At 32.1% G+C, this 26,834-nt stretch overlaps 1 protein-coding gene across 8 annotated transcripts in view; it reads left to right on the top strand.

The window, feature by feature from the left end:
- The window catches only part of LOC119633789 (protein abrupt), a 136,727-nt gene that overhangs the window by 50,761 nt on the left and 59,132 nt on the right, over positions 1–26,834 (top strand). For 7 of the 8 annotated variants that reach the window (XM_038027532.1, XM_038027531.1, XM_038027529.1 and 4 more), the window contains 4 exons: positions 18,354–19,200; positions 20,155–20,758; positions 20,940–21,203; positions 21,278–21,500. In XM_038027532.1, the coding sequence (XP_037883460.1) occupies positions 18,677–19,200; positions 20,155–20,758; positions 20,940–21,203; positions 21,278–21,500 (1,615 nt within the window). In that variant the 5' untranslated portion in view covers positions 18,354–18,676. The remainder of the gene's footprint in view (positions 1–18,353; positions 19,201–20,154; positions 20,759–20,939; positions 21,204–21,277; positions 21,501–26,834) is intronic. The other variant, XM_038027534.1, reaches the window with a different exon arrangement.

Genomic DNA, 26,834 nt, shown 5'->3' on the forward strand with positions numbered 1-26,834 from the left:
AGAGAGAGAGAGAGAGAGAGAGAGAGAGAGAGAGAGAGAGAGAGAGAGATATGTATTAACACGCCTAGATGAATGCGGAAATTTGCGCTTAAATGATCACTATATAAAAAGTTGGGTTGGTTTACCTGGCATTTCTGAATTGCTATAAGAAGTTGAATCAAGATAGAACAAACATAATTTAAATGAACAATATTATACCAGAGCATGTGCTGGACAAAAAAGGCAAAAAAAAAACATGTAACTAAAAGGGACCGACCTCTTTTATGCTTAAATTTATAAAACTTCTACCCGCTTTGACATAATATCTGTGGATGTTTAAAATAACAAAAAAAAAAAAACAACAACATTTTCTTTTCATTGAATAAACAATTACGTCATAATCCTTTTATTTTTTTTTTTTCCTCTTTTTTTAATTCTACTCTTGGTTATTTCTCCTTTCTTAATGCTTTAAGTCAACATACCCGTGAAAACAATATTCCCAAAATTGTTACATACGATTTCGGCGGAACAGGGTATATGTCACAAGCAACTCTTTTAATAATATAAATAAAATTTATAATATTTAGATTATTAAAGACCCAAACATAATGTGGCGTAACCTTCATGCTTGAATTATCTCCGATAGGTTTTTTTCGCTTGGATTTAAAATTTTTTTATTGAAGTTTTCAAACGAAAACAACCTATAATGCCGAATAAATAATGCTTATGTGTAGACGTGCATGAACATATGTGAACAATCAGTACATGTGCTCTTATGTAATATGCATGAATCTGCGGCTGAGAGTAATGAAATTAGTATATGCTAAATGTGCACTTAACGAAATTTTTGCGCGCAGAAAATATAGAAATTAAGCATTTTATCAAAACCATATACAGAAGGAAATGTTTCGGAATTTTTTGAATTGAGTTATATTACCATGTAGTGTGATGTCTATTGAAACTTAAATAATTAAAACTCATACAACAACAAGGCAATACTTTATAACTTATTATGAAATATATGTTAGAAGGAACCTAAGACTAGTCGTAGCTATCATGAAACCGTAGAAAGGCATTCAAAACGAATTAATATATAAGCTTTGCCTAGCTTGCACCTCCCATTTCCCAAGCGTTCTATTGGAAAGCGGTATGATTGATTTCCTTAAAAAATAAGAGAGTTAAGTAAAAGCAAAAAAAAAAAGAAGGTTTTTTCTTTGAAGCATGTTCGATATAAACCATCATTCAAGAAGTCATCGCGACTGTACTTGGAAACTAATTGGAAGCAGCTTACAGGCTTTAAATAAACAACCACACCGGGACAATTCATTACCGAATTTTTTTTTTGAAATTATTACATCACCAAATTTGTTAGCTAAAATAAATCGATTCCTGGACCTGGGGGTAATTTATGAATCTCAATATCATATGAACGCGACCTGAGTCTACTTAGCGTTCGCATTTATAATAGTTCTCGATTATCGAGCGAATGTATCGAGCTATGAATTTTAGGCAATCGAGAGATTATGCATTTTGGAGACTATCGACTGAAAAATTCGTCGATCATTAAGTTGCTGCCGAATATTGCTACGAAATGCACAAAGACAACGTTGTTTACCACTCGGTTGAAACATTTTTCTTGATTCGACAGCCATCGAATTGCATAAATTCACAAAACGAATACTATCGATAATGAGTTTCGAAAATGACTGCCGAATCAAGTGCGTCGAGGCGACATCGAGAACCGTAAATTGGTCCATGATTAAAGCATAATTAACGGGTTACAAGGACAAAAGTCGTTGCTAATAGATTTTTCTGAAGGGGGGGGCAAGACGATCGGGATAGTGGGTCGGGCATTCTCAAGAGTGTATCAGAACGCCAAGAATAGTGTATAAAGCCACGATGAGAGATTCCCTTATAAGTGACAAGCGGCACAAAATACTGCATTTTAGCCGAAATTAAAATTTATATACCGTACAGATCTTAAGCAAACTGTGACTTCATAGTAGAGTATTTTTGGAAGCCTATGCTCATTTCTTCATTTAATTAGAACTCATGCATTTTACGTAGGTCTAGCGAAGCTGCACGCAGTCTAAAGCTATCTGCTTTTCTCTATTCGCTTATTGTTTGACATTTGCATCTGCTACAACTGGTCGAACATAATTAAGTGAAGAAATTTATTCATTTTATGCCCATTCATATTATAAAACTTTAATATTTAATGTATATATGTAAATTATAAAAAACTTAAATAAAAGCATAAGAGAAAGGATTCGCTTCTATATATCGTGTTCATGTTAATCGACTAGTTTTTGTTGCAAAAAGAAGAATAAAATGAATATGATCACTTTGGAACGACGCATTTTATGCGAAAAGATGTTGTTCTGCTCTCCGTCTCTCGGTCTCTCTGCCGTCTGCCATCATAGCAAATTTTAAGTTTGTTTATGTGCATACTTTCTAAATTTTATTATCGATTATTAGTGTATTTATTGAATATTGATCTCAATGTGAGTTTGTTTGAATTGCTAATTGATGCTGAATTCAATTGAATTTGTTTTTTTCCTTCTTTTTTTTTTTTTTTTCTATATTTAAGATTTTAATTTGTCTTCACAAACAAATATTTGAAAAAAAAAGAAAAAAAAAGAATAAAATACTGAAACTCAAAATGAAGGAGAAAATATACCGGAAAAATTAATAAATGTTCAATTGTCTATTAAGACGCATGCACACATACGTACACGTGTACATACACACAAATATATATATATATATATATATATATATATATATATAGAGTCGCAGGCATATGCGCATAATTTATTGTTATGCAAAAACCATAAACGCAACAACAAATATGATAATTCTTCTAATGAAGTGCATTAGCGACATGAAATGAGTCTCAGTCGTACGTAAATGATGCGCAAATGCTTGCATTTTGCGACAAGTGGGTGGTAGTTGTTGTATCAATAATAACGATAATAGAAAAAAATAAAATAAAAATAAAAGAAAAAAATGAAAACACACAAGACGCATAAAACGTCTATATTTCAAGCTTAAAGTACCTACACGGGATGTGTTTATTAAAATAATTAAGTCAATTTTTAATTAAAAGCAATTTAAACCTTTGAATGAATAGTAAAGAAAAAACAATGGAAGCGTATAAATTCTTCAACTTAAACTTAAGCAGTAAGCAAAAACCTAATTTTTGAAATTAATTAAGTAAGTAATTTTCTATATGTATGTATATAATATGATATTCTTGTATAGATATAAATATGCAATGATTAACTGTAGATGTCTTTCATTTGATCTCATGCATCGCAAGACTGAATATTCTGCTGCGTTTACATCATCACTCATCTTATGTATGTATGTATGTATGTATGTAAAATTTTGTAAATACTTATCAGACACTGCATGGAGGTGGTTTAAATTTTATTGACCGTACTAATATAAATTATTACCGTAATATATACATAATAGTTAGTTAGATAGATAGATAGATAAAAGATATTATTATGGTCAATTAGACTTAATACTGTGTTAAAAAAGTAATAAGATTTTCTCTTCGTTTTACTTTTACTTTTTGGCAGCGCATTAACTGGCATATGCCAGCCAATACGCTGCAAATTAAATGAAAATATCTACATAGTAGTTAATAGGATATATATATATATATTTTTTTTTTGAACATTTTCAATACGAGCGGCAAGGTTCAACAAGCAAGCGGCAAGGTTCAAATTTTTCTTCACTAACTTTCGAATTAATGTAAATATTCACAAGAGCTTGGAGGAGCTATGCAGTCTCCAGAGAGAGTGTTTATCGCCGTTACAAGTTGTTATAAACAGATACCGAGAGAATTAAAAACGTCGAACGTCCCAGGTGACCTCCAACATCTACCGAGACACGTTACATCAGGCAAAGCAGGAAATTGGTACGCAGAAGCTGTTGTTAGAAACCTTGTTCACATCATGGAAGCAGTTTTTAATTCGTTACAATCGTTTTTGGTGCGACACAAAAAGTTCTTGGAAACTTTTTCCAGTAGATATTCTTTCGTTATTTCATAACCACCTTGATCGCTTGATTTAGTTTTATTTAACTTCTTATGAAACTACTCCGGCACTGATTCGTCTGAAGAAGTATTTATCGAATCGCAAAAAGTTTTGAAAATCATTCCAGAAAAGCAAACTAAAACGTAAGTGCTTGTCGTGTTGATAACCGATTGACCGCAGCAGATGCGCAGCAGTTATCTGTAGGCTAGCGATTTGTTCTCCCTAAGGGATTGTTTAGAGGATACGAAACAAACATTTCTTTTCTTTTCGATGACTACTTTCTTTACCCAACATGCGTATCGAGAAGCACGGGGAAGAAGAAGAGCACTGCACTTTTAATCTATAGAGAATTCTTCTCACTTCCAGTCCTTTGAAGAGTTTTACGATGGCTGTGATGATCACAAAATTCATCATTTTATTAGTCTGGTACTTCAGGAGTATAGTCCTCCTCCGTTGCTTCGGCGAACATCGTGGAGTACATGCCACACAAAGAAAAGGCATAAAAGCCTTCAAAACCATCTGAAGAGCGTGGCTTCAAGTTTCTTTTAAAGCAATCATGTGCATGCTCCCCACGGAAAGAATTTATGCGGTTACATTCTTACGGCAGACTATGCTGCCACCGGGTTTTGAAATACTCATATCGACGATAAGTGGTCAAATATAAACGAAAACTGTATATTTTACTGGAATACTTAAATAGTTTATCGCGCATCACTTCTATTAATCAAGAACAATTTTGTGCTTGCTATTCCTTCCTTCCTTCAGTTTCTCCGCAAAAGCAAGTTAGAAAATTGCGTTCGGCTATGACCGAACCTTTTATACCCACCATCTTTGTCATATAAAAAAATTAAAATAAAGGCAAATTATCTTACTATATAATTACTTGTGGGCGTGATTTTTTTTGTCAATTCTACAAGCAATATATAGAAATTCTTATCAGGCCTCTATTGTAATTTATGAGTAATGAGCAAATATCATTTTTTTTTTTTTTCGTTTTTGCAAACAAAAATGATCTCAGTTCAGGTTGCAATATGGGCATGTCCTTTTACGGATTTGCCCACATTTAATGGCAATCTGCCTTTAAGAATTTGCAATGTTTCTACCAAACTTTAAACCTGATTTTTGCGAATGAATGAATTTACTGCAAAAATCCACAGAAAAGGACATACGGCAGACCTACTTATATGGACACAATATTTAATATTGACTAAGGATGTCTACACTGTATGGGGTATCTGAAGCTTGCTTTTATGTGTTACAAATGTTTTCACGAATAAATACAATTCTAATAATATATAATTTAGAATAGGCGTGCCCAATTTATGCCCGCTTTTGCAAAGTTATTGTTCGATTATCCATAGAATGAATGTGTTGTAGTTTATGAGTAATGAGTAAGAAGCAATCTTTTTTGCTTACAAAAATAGAGGGGTTCTTAGCATGCGAGTTACTGTAGGCGAGTCCTCCGCAAGGACTTCAAATATTTCCCCATAATTTGGGGCGATTCATATTTGTCTGTCGGGAGAAAGCTTACCATAGGCATTACAAATAGACAGACGAACAGGCAGACATGCTTAAACCGACTTACAATTTCATGAAGAATTATATAGACTGCTTATATAGTCTCTATAGACTATAGACTAGACTCTATAGACTTATATAGTCTCAGAGGCTTTCTTTTGTGGCGTTGCAAACAAAATAACGTGCACCATAACCTTGGGTAATGGATACAAAAAATGCTTTACTTCGTCACTTGCGGTACAAGGGTATATCAACACCTGGACGGATTTCATGTAGAGCCATCCTTTTATAGACCGATCGCTAAGTTAGGCTTGACAATTTTAGAAATATTTTGATGAAATTTGATACATAGCTCAGCTTTGGTCGGCGAACGAACGCTATGCAAAATGCTTCCTATCAGAGAAGTAAATTTAAAAACCATATACGCACATAACAACTGCTGGGTTATGTCAACTTAATTATCAATAAATGCGCGCCAATTATATAATTGATTTGAAATTTGACCGAGTAACACTAATTAACGAAATATCATACTAAGCAATCTTTACTACGATTCATAACGAAATGAGTCGTTTTGGATGAAATGAACATCCCTTACGTCCCTTTTAGAAGGTCATCTGCTAAAACCAATAATGGCATCACCAGTTTATCTTAATATATTTTTTGCATTGTCTATGTTCTCTTTATAAACTTTAATATTTTCAGAAATATATATATATATAGACATACACACACACACACACACACACACACATATTGACATAAATAATGTAAATGTATTAGGTCCGCAAAGATTATGAGAAAATTGCCAAATTGTTATTGTTTGTATAACGCTTCTATTACAGCGGTTTGTTTATACTTATCCCGAAAAAAAAAAAAATTCCTTTTAAAAAAAACAATAATCAGAAGAACAAGAACAAGAACACAGCAGAAGAAATCAAACACAAAATTATAAACTCAAGTACACGCATGATGCAGACAATTGAAAGAGCAATTCAAATTTTTTTAGCTCTTTATTTTCTCGTTGTTGCTGTTATTGTTGTCATATTATTTAATCATATTTTGGCTTTTTTTTTGTTTTGTGTTGTGTTGTATGAGTGCGACCCCTTTGATTTCAATGTCTTTTTCGGCAGTCTGGCGCATGATTTTTGGTATACATATTTTGTTTTGCAAGTTAATCAAAAATATTTTTATTATATGTATACATTTTCTCTAATGATTCTATTATGATTATGAGCAGAGAGTACTTGTGCCATTTGTGGTTAATTGATTTTATATCTAATGCCTATATTTTGTACGCATTCAAGCATATGTTTATAGATTTCGAAGCTTCTTTTCTTAATATTTTTTTTGATTAAATGCAATAATTTTTTTTTTAATCTTCAAGTGGACATAAATATAAAGTGGCACAGCTACGTAGGAGAGTCCAAGAAGGCGGACTCTTATATTAATTATAAAACTATTTGTATATATAAAATTTGCTTTTAATTTTCGTAAAAATAATAGTTAACTACAAATAGCGCTAAATAATGTGTGGTATCCATGGGATAAGCAACTAAGTCGAATTATTGTTTTAATGGTTAAGGGAAAACCTTCAGAATAGCTACGTTTCTGTGCGAAATTATGAACTTTGACAGATCGCAAAGCGAGGTCTGGGTTTGTTAAAAACAAAAAGAAAATTCGAACCGCAAGTTAAAGTGTAAAGTGGAGTAGTAAGAAGAGTCTTTCTTATCGGAAGTAAAACATGGCTTTCTGGTAATCGATGCTACGCGTGTAAGTTAAGTTCCTCTTGTTTGCACTAAAATTAACTGGAAAATATTTGTTACCTTCTTCGTCCAACGTGAGGAGTATGGCTAGGAAGCAAGAGTTTCGGCTGTCTATCTCAAGTTTTTCAAATAGGAGATGGTATGACTCGCATTGAAACTAAATACTCTTCAGTATCTTCAGCATTCCATTATTTCTCTCAGTGTAAGTCACATATTCTACAATGTAAGAAACAAATTGTTCAAAAATTAAAGGGAATATTGCGTACATTATTGCACACATATACCCTATCAATGCGGATTTTTACAAAATTTCCAAACGATGCTTTTACTTATAAACTGGCAAAGCAAACGATATGAAGCTTCGCTCCGATGGTAAACCAATCTAACAAAAAAGAAAAAAATTAGTGTCGATATCCAAAACGCTCACAGACATATAAAACGAAAATTCCCCTTATTTTTTGAACACAAGGCTTTATTAATTTCTTTTATTTTCCAACATTATTCATAAGACTTCACTACGATTTTTATAATTATCTGCTTTCTACCGTAAACTAGCAGCACTTTTTTGAATAGTGGTATACCTAGCTTCATAGGATTGATTTTAAGTTGACCCATTGCGTCAATAAATACGCTTTACTTTACCTAAAAACCTGCAAGATCCATATATAACAAGGAATCTTCTGCGTGTGAGGTCAAGAATTGAAAATTTTGGATCAACCATTCGATAGAGATGCTACTGACTAAAGTTACGATTTTAAGCTCTGGTTGATAAATTTAAAGAAAATAAACAGTTAAGAAAGAAGAATTGCTGGAACCAACTTCGAAAATGTGTAGAGAATTTGTAAACAATGCTTTCTATAAATTAACTTGTCTTTCTCTTTTCGCAATAAAATCGATGTTTTACAACTTTCGCAGCAAACATTGTCTTTTCAACAACAAATTTTTGTCTTAGCGAAACATTTATGAACAAAGATTTATTAAGAAATATTCTGCAAAAAAAAAAAAAAAAAAAAAAGACAAAAAGATTTTAGAAATTTTAAATATATTTTTTGGTGAAATTTTTTATAAATAAATTTTATTTATAAAAAGTATTGTATATTAAGAAGAAATTTTTCTCTTAGTGGCTTAAGTATATGAAACATTTTCTAATCATATTTTAATACAAGTCAATGAACTTTGAACAAAGAGACCGTAAAACTCGTGTGAGGAAATAAAAAGAGAGAGAAAAATAGTTTCGTCTTTTTTTTTGTTATTTTCTTAATTATAAACTCTCCATAGTATATATTTATTGTCATCAATTTTAATGGCCAAAACGAAAAAAAGAAAAAAAAAAAAAAATTTAGTATTAGAGGAGAAAATAGGAACAAACTTAAATAAGGGGAAAGAAAGAAATTAAAAAATTAAGATTTACATAAATAAGTCATAAATTAAATTGAACAAAAAAAAAAAAAGAAAAGAAAAAGTAACAGAGCAACACGACATGCAATAATGATCACAAACTAAAAAAAAGGAAAAGAAAAATATACCCACACACGTTACTAACGTATCTCTGCAACAAAGAAACCAACTCAAATACGCTGAAAGAGAAAGATGTTATAACAGAATTATAAAGAAAATATAAAGACCAACAAATCATTTAAGTAGAAAACAATTTATTATCTATACAATGTTAACGTATACGCATCACGAAGAAATAAACATAAAAGTTTCCTTAAGTAAATAATGCTGCAAGTAAATAAGCGTGGAAGAGTGAACCCTAAGCTCATGATTTCCAAACATGACATAAAGCTAAGCATAAAAATAAAAAAAAACAACAAAGAGAAAAGAAAGAGTTGAAATGCGTATGATCCCGAAAGATAATAGCGAAACTTTTCTTAACGGCATCTATTTGGGGAAACTTGTAAAATGTTCTTGTAAATTTTCTTTTCATTTTCTCTGTTACGCGTACTTTTATCAAGCAATCAATTCGAAACTCATATTTTTCATAACGCATGTGCATTTCCGTCCTACATAATATGTAGGGCCTATCACCTTTGATTTTTAACATATGAGGAAAGAAAGGATGGTTATTCGGTGCAAAGACAGGACCTTATGGCCCATAAACATACAAACGTACCCTTTTTTTTATTAGGCTCAATATGGCAGTTACTTGAAAGCTACTTATCATACATCAGGCATAGTCATTGTAGAACTTAGCTTTTAGTCAAGTTTAAGAATGACGAGCTGTTGTTGAGAGGATGGGAGTTTCTGAAAAGAATACAAGTCTGTCTGATCGTCTTCGGAAGGAATACCTTCATGTCGCAATTGTTCCCATTGAGAGAAAGAAGCAAAACACCGCCAATCAAGGTGCGGGCGAGTGATAAGCAAGTAGAGCGCCTAATATCTCACTAACACTTGAACTCATCTTGATTTGTATAAAAATTGTGATCAGATAGGTCTATATTTATATTACCGATCTAATAAAGCATTAGTTTTTTGAGACAAAATTGAAAATTGATGATTAATCATTACACGCTGCCATCTGTAAATTGCACTGAAGGTTGTGAATAAACGAATTGTTGTACCTGAAACTGTCTTTCTAAGATTCTTCGAAACCATTTTTTAAGACTATTTTTTCATTAAATTTGGCCTAAGCTAAGTAAACCTTAACAAGCGAATGCTCCCTGCTCTCAAATCAAGACTAGTCGCTAAGGGTAATCTAAACATACTGTGACTTTAGTATGGATATACTGTCGAATTTTACGATAAATCAAATAATGATTTACATTATGCATGACATCGATGTATACTAGCCTAAGAGAGATTGTAATCGATTTTGCTTCAATTCATTCACCAATTAAAATCGTGTTGATATATCGGTTTAGAAGGTGAATAGGTAACTGCGCCGTCGTCAATGAGTAAAGCAGCTTGATTCGCACTTTCTTGTTAACTTATTCGTCGCCGTAAAAGGTAAAAAATAGCCGAGTAAGTGTCATTTTCCAGTAGAGAGAGAGACATTTCAACATGACGACAGATGGTTTATCAGAGTGAACGTGAACTTCTTTGCCTTACCCTTAGGACGTTGAACCAATGTAACAGTTTTAAAAAAAAGAGGATCCGTGATAACTTTTTTGGGATTGAAGCAAAATTAGAAGAATAATAATTTTTGGAGAGGTGGAAAAAACTCATTCAATCTGCATCTCTATGTGTAGAGAAATACGTAGGATTTTTTAGAAATATTCATTTTAGCTAAACGGCGAGCGTTTGGGTGAAAATATGAGTTTTATTAACAAATAATCGAATATTTGGCAAAGACATTGAAAAATTTCAAATCGTTCTTAACCATGTACTCAGACAAGGGCTACGTCAGTGAAGCTACACGAACGCATTTTTGTTCGCAAGCGACTTTCATTCAAGAGAAATGCCTTCTAATGTATTAGAGAAGTTAGAAATCAATGTATAAAATATTACGCGTAGTACGCAGGTGGTTTCTTCCGGAAAAAATACCACGCTTGTGAGAAACTTTCCCCCACATTTTCGAAGAGGTCCAAAGCATCCATTAAGACAAAAAAAATTTCCTTTTTTGAAAAATTTTTTAGTGGCTTATCCCAACCGCACAGCTAGAGCTTCCTTCTCGTTTGTTGATAATAAAATTTTTTTTATTTTTGCTTTTTCTTTAAATATCATCATTAACTTCATTATTCAAGTCCATGTTTTATTACTTTTTCGTTGTAATTTTTTCGGTTATACTTTTTACGAAACATAAGACCTCACAAGATCGGAAGGCATATCGAAGGGTTCCTGTCTATGAAACATTTAACGCTACATGCATATAATTGATACGTTTTGTCAAGAAACCCTTGAAGATTTGATAACGTGTATAAAACATTTCACAAATTACCGCTTTCGCGTATTTGCCGGTCATGTTCAGTATTTTCATAAATTTCTCCCAAAAAAAAAAAAAAAAAAAAAATACAAAAATAATTTGCATTTTTTTTTTTTTTCTCTCAGAACTCAGAAATTATTTGTGAATTATTGATGTAGATTGGATTCTTAATAAAATGTTGTAAAAGTATCAAATCACCTGATCACATCGTTCAGCGAGATAACACGCTTGAATGCAATAACTTTACGGTTTTACTGGCCGTGTGGCATGTTGCAACGTGTTGTTGAAACCGCATGTCTTCAAAACTCATATCATTAATTTTACGCCATCGAAAAAAAAAGTTGAAAATAATCTCATTCATTTCATTCTCTCTGACATTTGATACAATCTCTGTACGCATATAGTTGCCAGGGAACTTAACAAATTTTTACAATTCTCGGCAACAAAATTGCCGGCATAACAGCATAACAGGGTATAAGCATAAAAATATTTATAAACTCATATGTCTTTTAAACACTTTTCGTCAAATTGTTTTCAGAACATATCTGATGATAAATTTGAAAAACAAAAAAAAAAAAAAAAAATTCCACACAAAAAAAAAAAAAAAAAAAAAAAAAAAAAAAACAATTAGCGAGAAGCACGCATTATTTTCAAAAAAGCAAAAAAAAGAAGAAGAAGAAAAACAAAACATATCTGTAAACGGTGTAATTATACGCTTTTTTTTTTTTTTTCGTTGGTCTCTTGCATGTATTTCATTAACATATAGGATCATAGGACTGAGATGGACGCCTTAAGATACGTTTTTCAACTTCGAAAGCAAACATTATTCGTTTTAGGAAGCGAAACGCTTGCGCATTTTGCTTTGTTTAAAAACAAATCACGCAAGTTGAACATTTCAGTTGTAACATATATATGATTAATTGCTTTTAAATGTATTTTAAGTTTTGAAAATGTTAAAGATAATGAGCAAGAAAAATACAATACAATATTTTCGTGTTACAACGTATCTTGAAAGTTTTCACTAACTTTTGCTGAATTCTTAAAAATTACTCATTCATTTGTTATTTGTTATTTGTTGTTTATAAAAACACTTGAGGGCTTAGAAATTCATTTAAATCGCAACAACAATTACTGAAAACGTAAGGAAAGTGTTATAAACGATAGCCGTGCAATTATTAAAGGGCTTACTAATAGTATCGAAATCATGCCAAACAAATTTCTTTTTTAATGAAAATAAACATATGACAGGAAAATATGTTTCAACTTTGGCGACGAGTTGCAATTATCAAGATCATATCCTGCGGATATTATTATGTCTTACGTTTTGCCTATGTCCTTGTCCTTGTCCTTGCACATACTTGTCTCTTGCTGTTACTACGCCTCTATAGCACAATTGAAAAGAACTCCAAAAGACTAAATGGTGCCAATAAGTTGCTGAAAAGTTGCTGAGTTCGTCGAACACATACGAACACATGTATACAATTTTCGGAATTCAATATTTTGCTTGCTTGTGAGCATGGAAAAGTAAAGCTAAAGAAGAAATGAAAGTTTGGTATTGGAAGCGAAAATATTTTTTATTTTTCATACTCTGGACCACTTGTGTGAAAATGTATACAATACCAAGAAGGACTTGAGGTAGATCTACCTTCCTTTTATTATTACCGATCAATTCAAGACCACTTTCACAATTGATTTAAGCTGAATCTGTCCGTCCGTCCCTCTATTTGTCTGATTATTTTTCTTTCAAAATATATGTTTTTTGCAGTACAAGAAGAGGTACACTAGCATTAGACAAAATGATTCGGACAGGAACACTTCTTCGACCACTGCCAGTAAACACCTTATTTTGAAAACTCGTTATATTATATATAATATAAGTGACTGCATTAAATGAAGCGATGTAGGATATTTAATGGTGGGGTGTGATGCACTATAGTGTTTCTACTTTCTTTTTTTTTATAATTTAATTTGAAATTTTAAAGTCTCAGACCGAAGTGCACGTTACATAAGTTATTTAATTTTGATCGGTATTGTTTACCAGTTTTACAAAAAATCTTTGCTGCCAGGAAAGCGAATCAATTTCATACAATCTGTTCACACGCCATCCAAAAATAATGATAATTAAAGATGAGAAATTCATCTGGCCTTGAATGCCACTAAGAATATCTTTATTTGCTAATGATAAAGGTCTTCTAATTTATGTAAACGTTATGGCAGTTAACATTCGGTGAATCGAAATAATTTGCTAAACTGAACGATAGAATTTATTAAGTAATTATTTCGGCCCTATCTTTTTGCCAAGCATGTAAAACCTTTATGCTGCCTGCGGTTTTCCATCGAGAGGTAAATGAAAAGAAAAAGAAGAAAATAAAGAAGAAGAAGAGGACATGGATGCAGGGCGGTCGTGACATCTACTCCTCTGTCATCAAACATCTTCTCAAAAAGATAGGGATCCTGTGGTCATATCAGCAAGTACACACAGGTTTTTTAAAAATAACTCCAGAGGAACGGCTCTCGAGAGTGGACGACTGCGAGCGTCTCTTCAGAGAATTTCGGGAAAATGTTTGCAAATTATAAGTAGAAGTATTGAAGTATGTGAGGTAAGGTTTGCCTTCTATAGAAGAAAGGCATTAGCTATGTACATGATCTTATCTAGTGCTCAAATATTAGCTCTTGGCGCTAGTTATGTTGACAGGCGCGTAACCTCCTACGGAGATATCTATGTAAAATCAAACACACTTAACTGTTGCCAATCATACACACTTAACTGTTGCCAATTTGATTTTCAATGACGGCGCTTTTTTAACTTCATCTGCCTGATAAGCTGGGCACATATAAGTTGCAATCATTGCTTTTAATGTTGTTATGAGAGAACTTAATAACTTTACAACAGTAAACAACTGAAATCGCCACTTTACTCTGCTAGGCAACCACTTCTCATTTCAAAGTGGCTATCACTTGTGCAAAATATGCGCTTTTTTAACACTTAGGATTGACACCGTAATACGCGGACATTATGATAGCTTACCAAAGTCTATCGCTGCGTAGTAACGAAGCTAGCATCATATATGTATTGCTTTGTTCGTAAATAACATACAATTATTCCTCCAACATTTTCAAAAGGTTCTCGTTAATAGTTAACACGTCCACTATCAGGATTTTCTGGGAAAACTTCCATCATAGCTCACCATTTCTTTATGACTGTATGACTTTATGTAGAGCAAAAGGGAGTAAATAAAATGTAAAATAAACCTTCTTTTAAACTGACGCAAATATGTGACGCTCAGATAGAGATAAAAACTAAACCATATAGCTCATGTGTCACAAATATATGTCATATTCAATTAGATGAAATGGATTGATTATAGGAGGAGAATAAACCTACATATATAAATACAATTTTTGAATATGAAATTCAGTTTATTTTGTATGATAAATCTTGGAACAATTTTGTGATCGAAAAATATTTCATTATATACTAAGAAAACCGTATACCTTATCAATAGCTGTAAACTCGTCCCGTGTCGCACACCGACTAGATAATCGAATGCTATAAACCGATCCTTGGTCTGCATACATTTTATCCTTTTATGAACTTGGCAATTTTGTTCAATAGATATCACATTTAATTAGTTAACTGTGTCGACCTCTTTAGCGATATGCTTGTATGCCAGTCACACATAGGGTATGTGCAATATGAAATTAATTTATAATGAAACGACTTGACAAAATGACAATAATATTTTCTAAAACTTATTATTATGCTAAAAAGCCAACAAGCACGAATGGACAGATGATGTCGAATATATTCGTTATATATATATATATATTCGTTGAGTGGTTAAACATCTCTTAATAAATTGCCCGAATATGTCTGCCATATATATTTGATGCTGGACTGAAACAACAAGAACTCACTGTGACGGTTGGCAGCGAAACGGTCAATCTAAAAATTATTGATGCCGCTGCAAGCCATCTTCGTCTTCTAAGCAATGGCTTTTAGCCTAGATGACGCATCGACACTTTCTCTTGATAATTATAATATGGCTCGAGATCAACAAGTGGTGGACTAAACTCAATCACTTTGTCAATTTTTTTGAACAATCAAAAAGTTCAGTAATTAGTTTCTATCTAATCGACATGTGGTGCCTTCAAATTTTGCTAACATAATCATTCTAAGCTGATTTTGTTTGTTAAATGCATGTCAAAAGTGTTAGTGCGATGGCGATCATGACATTTGTCATACAAACTAACGACATTTTTCACAAAATTTGATTTTTTCAATATTTGCTTACGATACTCGTCACAGATGTCTACTTAGCTCTATTTTCTTATATTACTTACTTAAAAGCAACAAACGGCAGCTGTAGCTTTTCGACATATATTTTGGTAAGCAATTTTTCATTAGTTTCGAAGCCATTGAAAATTTACTTCCCAAAGATAAGAAAACATAAATTTTTTGTTTTTTTTTTTTTTTTTGTTTTCATACTACGCAAGCATATGATTTTGTAACCTTTTATAGAATGTTCAAATTTAATCTATATATTATGTACATTGAAATTCATATATATTTGTTCGGAGAATACAAAGATCTATCTTCATTTTACACTACATGCTCAAGTTAATAGTTGTTGAGCTCTTTCTCTCTTTTCTTTTTTATTATTTATTTCATTTGTTTATTAACTCTTTCCACACGTAACTAACTATACGTTTGAGTAACAATAAAAAAAAAACAAAAAAAAAACAAAAAAAATAATATATAATTTTTTTTTTATATTTTTTATTTGTTTTGTTTTTCATTTCATACGAGAGTCTCTTATTGGCCAATTGTATAGGTTTATGTATGTATTTGTACATTTGCTTACTATTTAATGTGCGTATAGTTGCCATTGGTTAATAATATATTTTGTTATTATTGTTGTTGTTGTTTGTATTATTGCTTGAATACTGTAGTCAACTGTATTTGTTTTTAATAGATGTTTTTATCTATACATATATATTCATTGTATTATATTTTTTTTCTACATTTTTTTTTTTTTTGCTTTTATTTTATTTTTATTTCAAATGTGGTTGTTTGATTGCTCTCTTACTCTGCCTTTTTTTTTTTTTTTTTTGTTTGTTACATAGTGTGAGAGCGTGGGTTTTACATAATCTACAATTGTATGGCATGGTAGTCAAATGATTTTAATCTATACCAAGAGATATTTGTGATACGCCCCTTACAGTAATTATTCGATGATAATCTTTCGGTGTCTTCTCTGCTTTTGTTTTTTTTTTTTTTTTTCTAAGAAATTGGAATCAATGGAAGAAATTAGTAAAAAAATTTAATATATTATCAAAAATAATTCATATGTCTTGCCTTCGTCTCTATAATATGTGTGAGAATATAGTTGTGTGTCAATTTTTCGATATTCTTTTTGGGGTTTTTTTCTTCTTTTCTCTGCCTGAGTATATTAACATTTTTCTAAAAATAATAACAAATTCTCTTACATTTAATGCAAAAGAAAAAAAGAGAGAAAAGTAAAAGAAAATAAGTTAATTGCGCAGGTTTTTTGTGGAGATAGATGCCCCATCCCAACCCAAGGGTTTACAGCTTCATTTACTATCCTTTGATAAAACCAAAAGATATGTTTCTGAGGCAACTGAACTGAACGTGAACTAATAATCTTCCTTCCCATCCGCTTGTATGCCTAGCGATTGTTTGTTGTAGCAAACACAAAAATCGCGATTGGAATCCGATTGGAATTGGTCTAATAGGTTTACAAATAAATTCCTTCTGTTTTCCAGTAAAATTCAACTTTATTTAAAATATAATTGCTACAAAGCTTAAATAAGATATGCTTCGCTTATTATTTGTAGTCTTTTGCCATTTACCGGATAGCTTACGGGTGCCCTCGCGGTACGAATTTTGCCATCGACCCATTTTCTCAAATCTCTTTAATCTCTGACTGGCTAAATATGACCGCATCTATCTGAATACGTAGTTATTGGAAGGTGCGAGGTCTGAAAAATATAGCCGGTGTCGTAAAATTTTCCAACATAAGCTAAGAACTATTGTCAATATTGTTTTTGCGAGAGACGGACAGACGTATTCGAATCTTTGACGGCTACAATTTTTTGTCCAAAATCTTGCAAACCACTTTCAAACCGCTTCGTAACTTACGGCATTTTCATTCCCAGTCAAGTTAATCATTTACCTAGAGCTGCAGCTGCAGTTTGTGACATCCATCTCGTTACATTTCGATATGCACTGGATGACAGCTTAGCAATAACTCGAACTTATATAGTTCAAAGATCAATATTTAAGTTATCATCTATACCTGAAATTTGGGGAAAATTGAACGAGGCCAAGGGATTTATTTGTTTTATTAATGACTATGGATTGAGTTTGAAAATAGGAACTCACTTAAAAGAAGGACGTATGATCTTTATTTATGAAAGCTGAACTTGAAGTTGAATGAAAATAAAATAGCATATAAAAAGATTTCAAGCGACCGATTGACATGCCCACTATGTTAATAATATTTATATATTGGTGTGGTGTACTACTTTCTGACTCTCCCTCGCTAACTTGTTATACTCATGACATTTATTCTTTTCGACGAAACGTTTAAAAAAGGCATAAGTAGCCGAGTAGGCAAAGGATGGCGACGAACAATTCAATGGTCACGGGTTAAAATCTCAAGAAGACGTACAGATGAGCATGTGATTGAAGTTATCCGACAGCGTTTAAATTCTTACTTAATAAATTTGTTTAAAAAATAAGCAATAAATAAATAAAAGACAAATTTTTCTAAGACCATACGATGAAAAGGGAGAGACTAGTTTTATAAATAATGCGAAGTTATGTTCATGGTAAGCTACGGTAGAAAGAGTTTACTTAATCAACAAACAGTGCAAATGACTTTTGCTCAGCTTGACGAATACAAATTTTATTTTAGCTAAAAGTAAATGAGTTTTTTGGTGTTTCAAAGTAGGTCTCTTATAAATTCGTAAAATTTTAAAATTTCGTATACTAATCTTATTCTATATATATGCAAGTATTTCATATTTTCCTAAACTTTATTAGATCTCTAAAAATCAATAATAATAACAAAAAAATTAATTATATCTGCATTAAAATAAAGTGAAAGCAATATGCTTTATGATAATATTGCGTCTCTTTCTTGATTTCAGATTCCGTCCACTTTTAATTTAAAGGCAAACACATAACATTTATATGTTCACACAATTGAAAGGCTATAGAAAATTTTTGGCAGATATTTATGCAGCAAGCGAGAGAACAAAAGGATAGTGATACCAAAACAACATGTATTCCTTAAGTAGCCAAAAAAAGAGGGAAATAATTAAATAAAAATTAAAATATTAACTTAACCAAAAAAGAAGTAGAAGAAGAAAAAAGGAAACCGAAAAAGAACTGAAAACATTAAGAGAAGTTCATTCAGTTTGAGAAAAACTGAATAAGACCAATATTATATTTATAAACAGACAGTAGGCCAATGACTGAATCAACACAATTACAAACAACCGAAAATAATAACACAGGCATTGTTAAAATGGAACCATTACCGCCTGCTGTTTCAGCGTCTACTGCCAGTGTTACAAATCCAGCAACATCACCGTCGCCCATCTCCACAGCTATGGAGCAACAGACACAACAACAGCAACAGCAGCAGCAACAGGAACAATCAGCTCTACAACATCAACATCAAGCGCAACAAATACAACATCACTTAAAACAACAACAACAACAACAACATCAACAACAACAACAGCCACAACAATATGCTTTAAAATGGAATGATTATCAAACCTCGATGCTGACTTCATTTCGCCATTTACGTGATGAAGAAGATTTCGTTGATGTCACTTTGGCCTGCGATCAGAGATCTTTTACCGCACACAAAGTAGTGTTAAGCGCCTGCAGTCCGTACTTTCGTAAATTACTGAAAGCGAATCCATGCGAACATCCAATTGTTATATTGCGTGACGTACCCGCTGACGATGTTGAGAATTTGTTAAGGTAAAATAAAAACAAAAAAAAAAAAAAATTAAATAACCTTTTTTTCTTTTTTAATTCGTTAAGAAGAACTTTATACACTCTATAGCTTAGTTCTGAGTATTTGAAGATTTTGAAACAATTTGCCTTGACCTTACAGGTATACGAATATATTCATGAATCATGAATCTTTGTCAAGAAACTCAGACTTAAATTTCCTTATTAAATGCGTTGCTCAGTGAATTTCGCTACGAGTTATGGCATATTATTTGACGAATCTTTTCTTTAAATTTATCACTAAGCCACTCACTTCTCTTGAGAAAGTTCTTTCTAAATTACTACCCTTTATCTTTCTTCTGTCCCTTTTGAGATCTTGTCTTAACAGTCCGTTCAAGTTTTCTCTTTTCTTCCCGTAACGTGTGTCAGTCTATTAAAGCTTTCCATTTAAAGCTTGAAGAGCACGTGCATTACCAACAGGATACACATTTTTGATTGCAACAGCCATACCAGGAGCGAATCAGCGATGTGGTACACATTTCAGTAGATGAATAATTGAGTCCCTTGGGAATCAATTCGAGTATATATATGCACTTTACTATGCTTCCTTGTCCCAATAGTGTGTAATGCGTTAGTAATATTGCAATTTTACAAGACAGTCGGTTACGACTCGCATTTATCAGTTTGGCATTTTTCGCAAAAGTTTGTTTATTTGTGCTATCAATTATGGTCCATTTTAGGATTAAGTAGCAAAAATTGTATGTCTTTTAACTGAAATCTTATTTAAACAACGTTACTTGTCGCAACGTGTTTGCAAAATTCAACTTATCATCAATAGAAATCTAGTTTGCGTAATAGGCTTAACAAAGGAAATATTAGAGAACTAAGAATTAAGTTCAGATATAAATAAATAAAATAATATTTGGACATATGTTTAATCAATTAATGCTGAATATAAATCTCGATTCTTATCTATTGCAGTTTTATGTATAATGGTGAAGTAAATATCGGACATGAGCATTTACCCGAATTCCTTAAAACGGCGCATTTACTGCAAATACGTGGTTTAGCCGATGTAAAAAATACAAATAATACATTTTCCATGCCCCTTAGTACAAGCACGAAGCCCTTAAGCAATGTTGTAAATAACAAAGGCAGTAATAGCGGCCATAACAACAATGTGAACAACAACACCAACGTCAGTTGTAGTATGATAGGCAGTAGCGGTAGCAACAAATTAAATTTTCTAGCAGCTGCCACACAAGTTCTTAATAATTCCAGTTCCTCACCATTTAATGCGCCCACGCTGAATTCGGCGTTACCGGGGAATAGTTTAGCGATTAATAACAGTAGCAATAGCAGCAACGGTATTAACAACTTTAACAATAACAATAATAACAACAACAATAATAATAATAATAATAATAATAACAGCAATATTAGTAACAACAATAATAATAATAATAACAGCTGTAGTAGTAATAGCGGTAAATCGACAGCAACAACAACAACAACAGCAACACCTGCCATACAGGAATTGAAGGCATCCTCAGCGTCACCAGTAAGAAAAACCAATAACACTAAAGTAAAGTATTAAAAAAATGTTCCACAGTGAAAAAATGAAGATAAGCGATTTAATTTACTAAATAAAAAAGAAAAAAAAAAAAAGAAAAGGAAAAGCAAAGAGAAAAATCAATTATGAAAAATTTTGAACATTTTTTATTCCATTAATTAATTATTCTTCTCCTCTGTGTATTTAACAAAAGGCCAATCATTGGGATCTAACGGATAATGAAAGCAACCGCAATAATCACTTGACACCTCCGCCTCAGAAAAGGATTAAAAGTGCCGATCTATTTAGGGCACAACATGGCATCAGTCCTGAACGTTTGCTTATAGAACGTGAGTTTCCGGTAGCCGGACAACATCCTCTCACACGTACGCGCAGTCGTGAAACGTCGCGTGATCGTGAACGTGAAATGCGTGAATCACTTTTGGGACAAGCTTTAGAAAACAGCAATGGATTACAGGTGACGGCAAATGAAAAAAAAAAAAAATTTATCCTTAACGAAATATGATTTTCATGTATATATATCATATGCAGAAACTTCACGGTGATCTTAGTTCGTTGCATGCGCAAAGTGCTGGCGAAGATTCCAATAGCAGTGATACCGAGCCATCAGATCGGGGTGATGGTCCGCATGATGGCACCACAATGGACTCCCTAGACAATCAACGTTCACATACATTTCCCAGCGCTTTTCTTGGCCTACAAGGTATATCCGGCCTATTGCCCGGTCCATCCGGTATGGCAGCCAACGATTTCGGTAAGTCAAAAAATGCGTTCAATAATTTATTTATTTTGTTTTTTCTTTTTTCAAATTATTATTCACTTTTCTTTAAAAAAATCATTTACTTATATTAAATATATACATATAAATATTTATATATTTGCCTTTTGCTGTTATGTTCTCAAAATTTCGACTGGAAATCTATCTCTATATAAATATATATATATCTATACATATATATATATCTATACATATATATATATATATATATACATATATATATATCTATACATATATATATCTATACATATATATATATATATATCTACATATATATATATCTATACATATATATATATATGTATTATATATATTTTCATATATATAAAAACTATAAAAAAAAAAATTAAATAAATAAATAAATAAATAAAACCCAATTGGATTATTTTTAACTTATTTTGCATTTCCAAAACTCAGTAGCATGTAAAGTAATTTCTAAAAACGAATGTATAGCAAAATTATTAAAAAGCAAATAATGGCAAAACATTCGAGCATCAACAAAAGCTCAATTCAAATGACTAAAATTGGCCTAAAAATCAGGTAAAAACAAAAGAAAAAAATCGCTTAAAAACAAATAAAAATTAAATTATAAACAGAAATTCCATCATCTCTTCTTTTGCCATTATAATTATTTAGAATTTTTCTCGTATATATATATATATACATAATATATAAATAAATGCTTGTGTGTTTAGTAATTAATTTTCTTCTTCTCCTTATTATTATTATTATTATTTTGAAATATTTATTACAAAAAAAAAAAAAAGAATTTTTCTTTATTTTATTTTTTTTTGTGCTGTGCAAAAAAGTGAAAAAATCTTGCTTAAGATATTTTGATAAAAACAGGTCAACAATATGATATAATAAATACGTGGTAATATGCGTCCAAGTGTTTTATAGGATAATTTTCACTTCGAAAACAATATTTACTAATACTTTTGTATACATATATATATATATTCCTTTTATAATACATTTTCTAAACAATAATCGTAATCGTAATCATCATCATAACTTAAGTATTTTAAAAATATTTATACCATTATATGTGGATGTTTTCGTCGTTTCACTGATAGCCACAATAGTCACATATTAACCATTAAATCGATTTCTTTTATTGTTAGTAATGTAGATATCAAACGATTTTGTCCCTTCTTCGTATTCCTTACGTTTTAATATTCCAGACACACACATATGTTCTATTAAGCATTTATATCTAATAGGCAATATTTGCCTTAGAAAAGAGAAAAGCATGACTTAAATCTGAAATTGAAGAGGACGAATTCTCATTACTTTAAGCATGAAAGCTTGCAAAGTTCAGAGGTCGCTTTTGTTCTTAAAGATTACATTTGTCTCGAGATGAATTGTAAATACTAACGGCCACGACAATGGCAGAGTTAATTGCCTAACACAATGTAGCGGATCAGAAAGTGTTTATTACTATTATATATTTTCTATATAGGTCTCTAATCAATATTTTTATGATCGATATGTGCTGCAGCTTAGTAATAACAAATTTTCATTTTTAGTCGTCGTATAGTAGATTCAAACCATAAGACATAGGGGAACGCTTCGAAGCTTCCTGCTACGTATTCTTAGTTCCGATGAACAGTGCAAATTTTTTAGTCTTTTCCATCTGTTTGTACGTCTGTTTGCTGCGTTTTTAAGACATAGAATAGCTCTTTGAAGACCACTGTTGCATAGTGTTAGTTCAGGTAAACAGTACAATTCTTTGAGTCTTTTCCGTTTGTTCGTCCATCGGTTTCCTGCCTTCCAATAACAGTCATGATCGTGAATTCATAACTTTATCTAGGTTAAAGAGATGCAGATAGACAGCACTAGAGTCTCAAGATTCTATGGAGTGTTCAGGTCGAAACTTGGGCTTGAGCTATTATTTAAGCTTTTACGTGAATAAGAGCGTTTGGAGCCAAATATCGGAGTTTACTATATTATTATATGTATAAAACAATGTGTACGATGGATTGCATATGTGAGATAGACATGCTTTCCTTATCTTGCATTCAAAACCACCGGGTAATGGAGTAGTAAGTAAAAAGGAAAGTAATGGTAGTTGTAAGGAAACTTCGTAATACTGTAACTGTAACAAGCAAATATCTAAAAGTTGTAAAGTATTTTGTTATTGTTGGAATGCAGTTTAACGGTCAAAACTTGTTTTACAGTTTTAGACTGTCCTGGCAAGTTTTAGTACATTATCGCTTTTAGATTTTTTGCTTTTTTCAAGTAGACAAAAGAGCAGACATCGCATTTTTATACCCTACACTATTAATCGTATACGGGTATACTGAGTTTGTGGGAATGCATGCAATATCCACCTCTTATTCGGTGCGGAATCACTTTCTGAATCGATGTAACCTTGTGTGTCCGTCCTATTTTTTTTTTCTTGCGATTAACCAACAATATGTAAATTTTTTGTAAATTTGATAAAATTTGGTACACTGTCCTCTCTTGGTCCAAAGACGAGTAATATTGAAACTGGTTCGGTATGGATTTCGTCTTCAACTACTTCCCATGGAATGACACATTTTTAAAAGTCGCTAATGAATAAGTGCAGAATTGTGTAGGCTATTTAAAAGCGTGCCGTTGCCTACTACAATGTTTTTACTATCTTCACACTCAATCTTTGGCCATCAACTAAGAATATAAGTGGTAAGGTCCAAGTCTCTATCTCAACTTTCGCAGTCTCGAGACTAAAAAATATTAGAATGGGTAAGCATTGACAAGCTGTGACCCACTCATTCAATTTACATAGATTAAGGGATTAAAATCCGTTGATTCTCGTATTAGAAACGAATACAACTTCGGAATGGTTACCACCTACTTACGCTGTTATATATCGGAAGGTTTCTGCTTTGAAGTATATTTGGCACTAATCACATACCGAATATGGCTTTCTTGCTTGTTTTTTCTAATTCGAATTTTTACTGCAATTGGATTAGAAATGGTTTCAAAAGCTTCTTAATCAAAATTTACAAAAAAAAGACTGGGACTCTGTAGTCGAAATCTTGTCTTTATAACTGCTCCGTATGCCAAGATAAATAATTTGATTATATTGATAAAGTTTGGACAAAAATTGCCAATAAAAGTAATTTTCACATCAAATTGTTATAACGTATTTCGTAAAACCTGTATGGGATTTGAAATCGATGAATTTGCTATATTTCAGGAATTGTTTTGCTTTGTATGTAAATTGCCGATGGTGTGCTTTTCTTTTCAAACTTCCTCGTTGATGCTAAATTTCAAGTTTAAGTGACGGATTTAACTAGACTTCTTTGCCAGCTGTGACAACACTAAGATTTCGAATCCAATAACTTTTATACTCGTGGTCACGATAGAGCACTGCAATTATTCAAATCTGGCCTGTGGAACTGGAAAGTTTGTCAGATACAGCCAGTCTTCTCGCATAATTCTTCATACTTTCAAAAAGCAAATCACACAATAGAGTCGGTCATACGAATGGAAGAATTGATGAATATAGCAAAATGAACGAAGAATCTAATATTCAATAAGAATTTAATCAGCTAACTGTGTCAACCTGTTTAGCGATGTACTCGTACACTCCTCAAACACAGTGTACGTGTAATATCAAAGGATAAATACAGGTTCTAAAGTACATTGTTATGGCAAATACACATACGTAATGAGAAAAATTTGTAAGGAAAGCCGACATGGACGGATGGACGGATAGTGACGTATATATTTGTTATACACATTTAACTGATTAACATATTAGTCAATAATTGCCAAGGTGAATGCCGCCTATAAGCAAGCATTATTTATGGAAAGCACGAACTCTCAAATAAGGCGAATCGAAATTTCATCCTATTACGATCATTTGTTTATGAGTTGCAGTGGTTTGCGATTATGTTTTCAGGGCAAACGATCCAACAAATGCCATTTGAAATCAACATTGGCTTGAAAAAGTTATGGAGAGATTTCTTCGTCGAGGATAACTGGTTGATATTGAACCCAGTGTCTATTGAAAGAAGTGGTTACACAATAGTGGTTGCGCAATACAAATTATTTATAATTCTAAGCGATAATCGAAATGTTGACCTGCCACAGATAGCTAACTAAAGATATCAAAAGGTGGCGTATACATTCCTTTGACACGACAACATGAAAAAGCTGTGAGAAAACATACGGTCCACAAGTCGATGGCCACAATGTCAAAATTTCTTTATATTTTTTAGATCGCATCCCTAGCGACTATTATTTGTTTGTCAACCCAAAAAGAATGCTTTAGGAAAATAGATTTGGATCAAACACCGAGGTCGAACAGAAAATTGAAGCGTCTTTTTATGAGTGATTATCATATCGGCTCGCAAGAAAGGCTTGGCAAAATTAAAAAAAGCATTTCACTGATTCTATCAATATTGCAAGCGAACTGTGCAAGAAAAATCAGCTTTCTCTACATAGTCTTGGGAGTTATTGACGATGTGTGCTATGTATCTGTTGTCTACTTCCGAGTATTGAAAACACTAAAATTTGGATCAGTTGATAAGAGCGAATGTTTAAATCCAAAAGAAAATTTTCATACAGGGGTCTATTATGATACGATGGGTTAAGTCCTTCCTACGACTAATAGCGCAAGGGTTGACGGGAATTAGAGGGTATAAATAATTGAATATATATCGGTTCAGAAAGTGTTTCGTATTTTTTCATTAAATTATGTGAATAAAATTTTCTACTAATATAAATATCGGCTTAAAAAAAAAAGGCCTAGAACTTCAAGCATAACAAAGCTATAAGAAATTTTAGTAAAAATCGCTGATGTGCAGTTTAGTTAGAAAACAACACATCTGTCTAAAGAAGACGCAAAGTCTAAAACATTATTTCAAGATAATATTAACTAGAAAGAAGGCAGCATATGTGTTTGTTTTTGTAACTTATCAATTAAAAGGTCAACTTACTGACAAAAATTTTGTACGGCCAAAAACCTCAACATTTTCAATAAGAAAAAAATTTGACGCCATAACGGCCCTCTTCAGTAGTAACTGCGCCGCAATATGAAATGAAAAAGTTTACAACAAAATGTTCTTTAATGTCTAAGAAAGATAAAGTGAACGAGTAACGAAGGCGTTAGCATTATGGTAGATGTAGTGGGTGGTGTTTTGTTGGCAACTTATATGCAATATGAAACTTTTCATTACGTTGACCAGCGTCATCAGCTTTTGAGAAAATTGTTTTCGAAGAGCCTTTAATGTAATGTTAGTGTTTGTTACTCTTCACCGTGTGTTTGTGCATAAGTGTGGTCAACATTTGAAACAAAAAAAAAAAAAAAAAAAAAAA

The sequence above is a fragment of the Glossina fuscipes genome, unplaced genomic scaffold (genome assembly GCF_014805625.2).
Source record: "Glossina fuscipes isolate IAEA_lab_2018 unplaced genomic scaffold, Yale_Gfus_2 2, whole genome shotgun sequence".
Taxonomy (NCBI): Eukaryota; Metazoa; Arthropoda; class Insecta; order Diptera; family Glossinidae; genus Glossina; species Glossina fuscipes.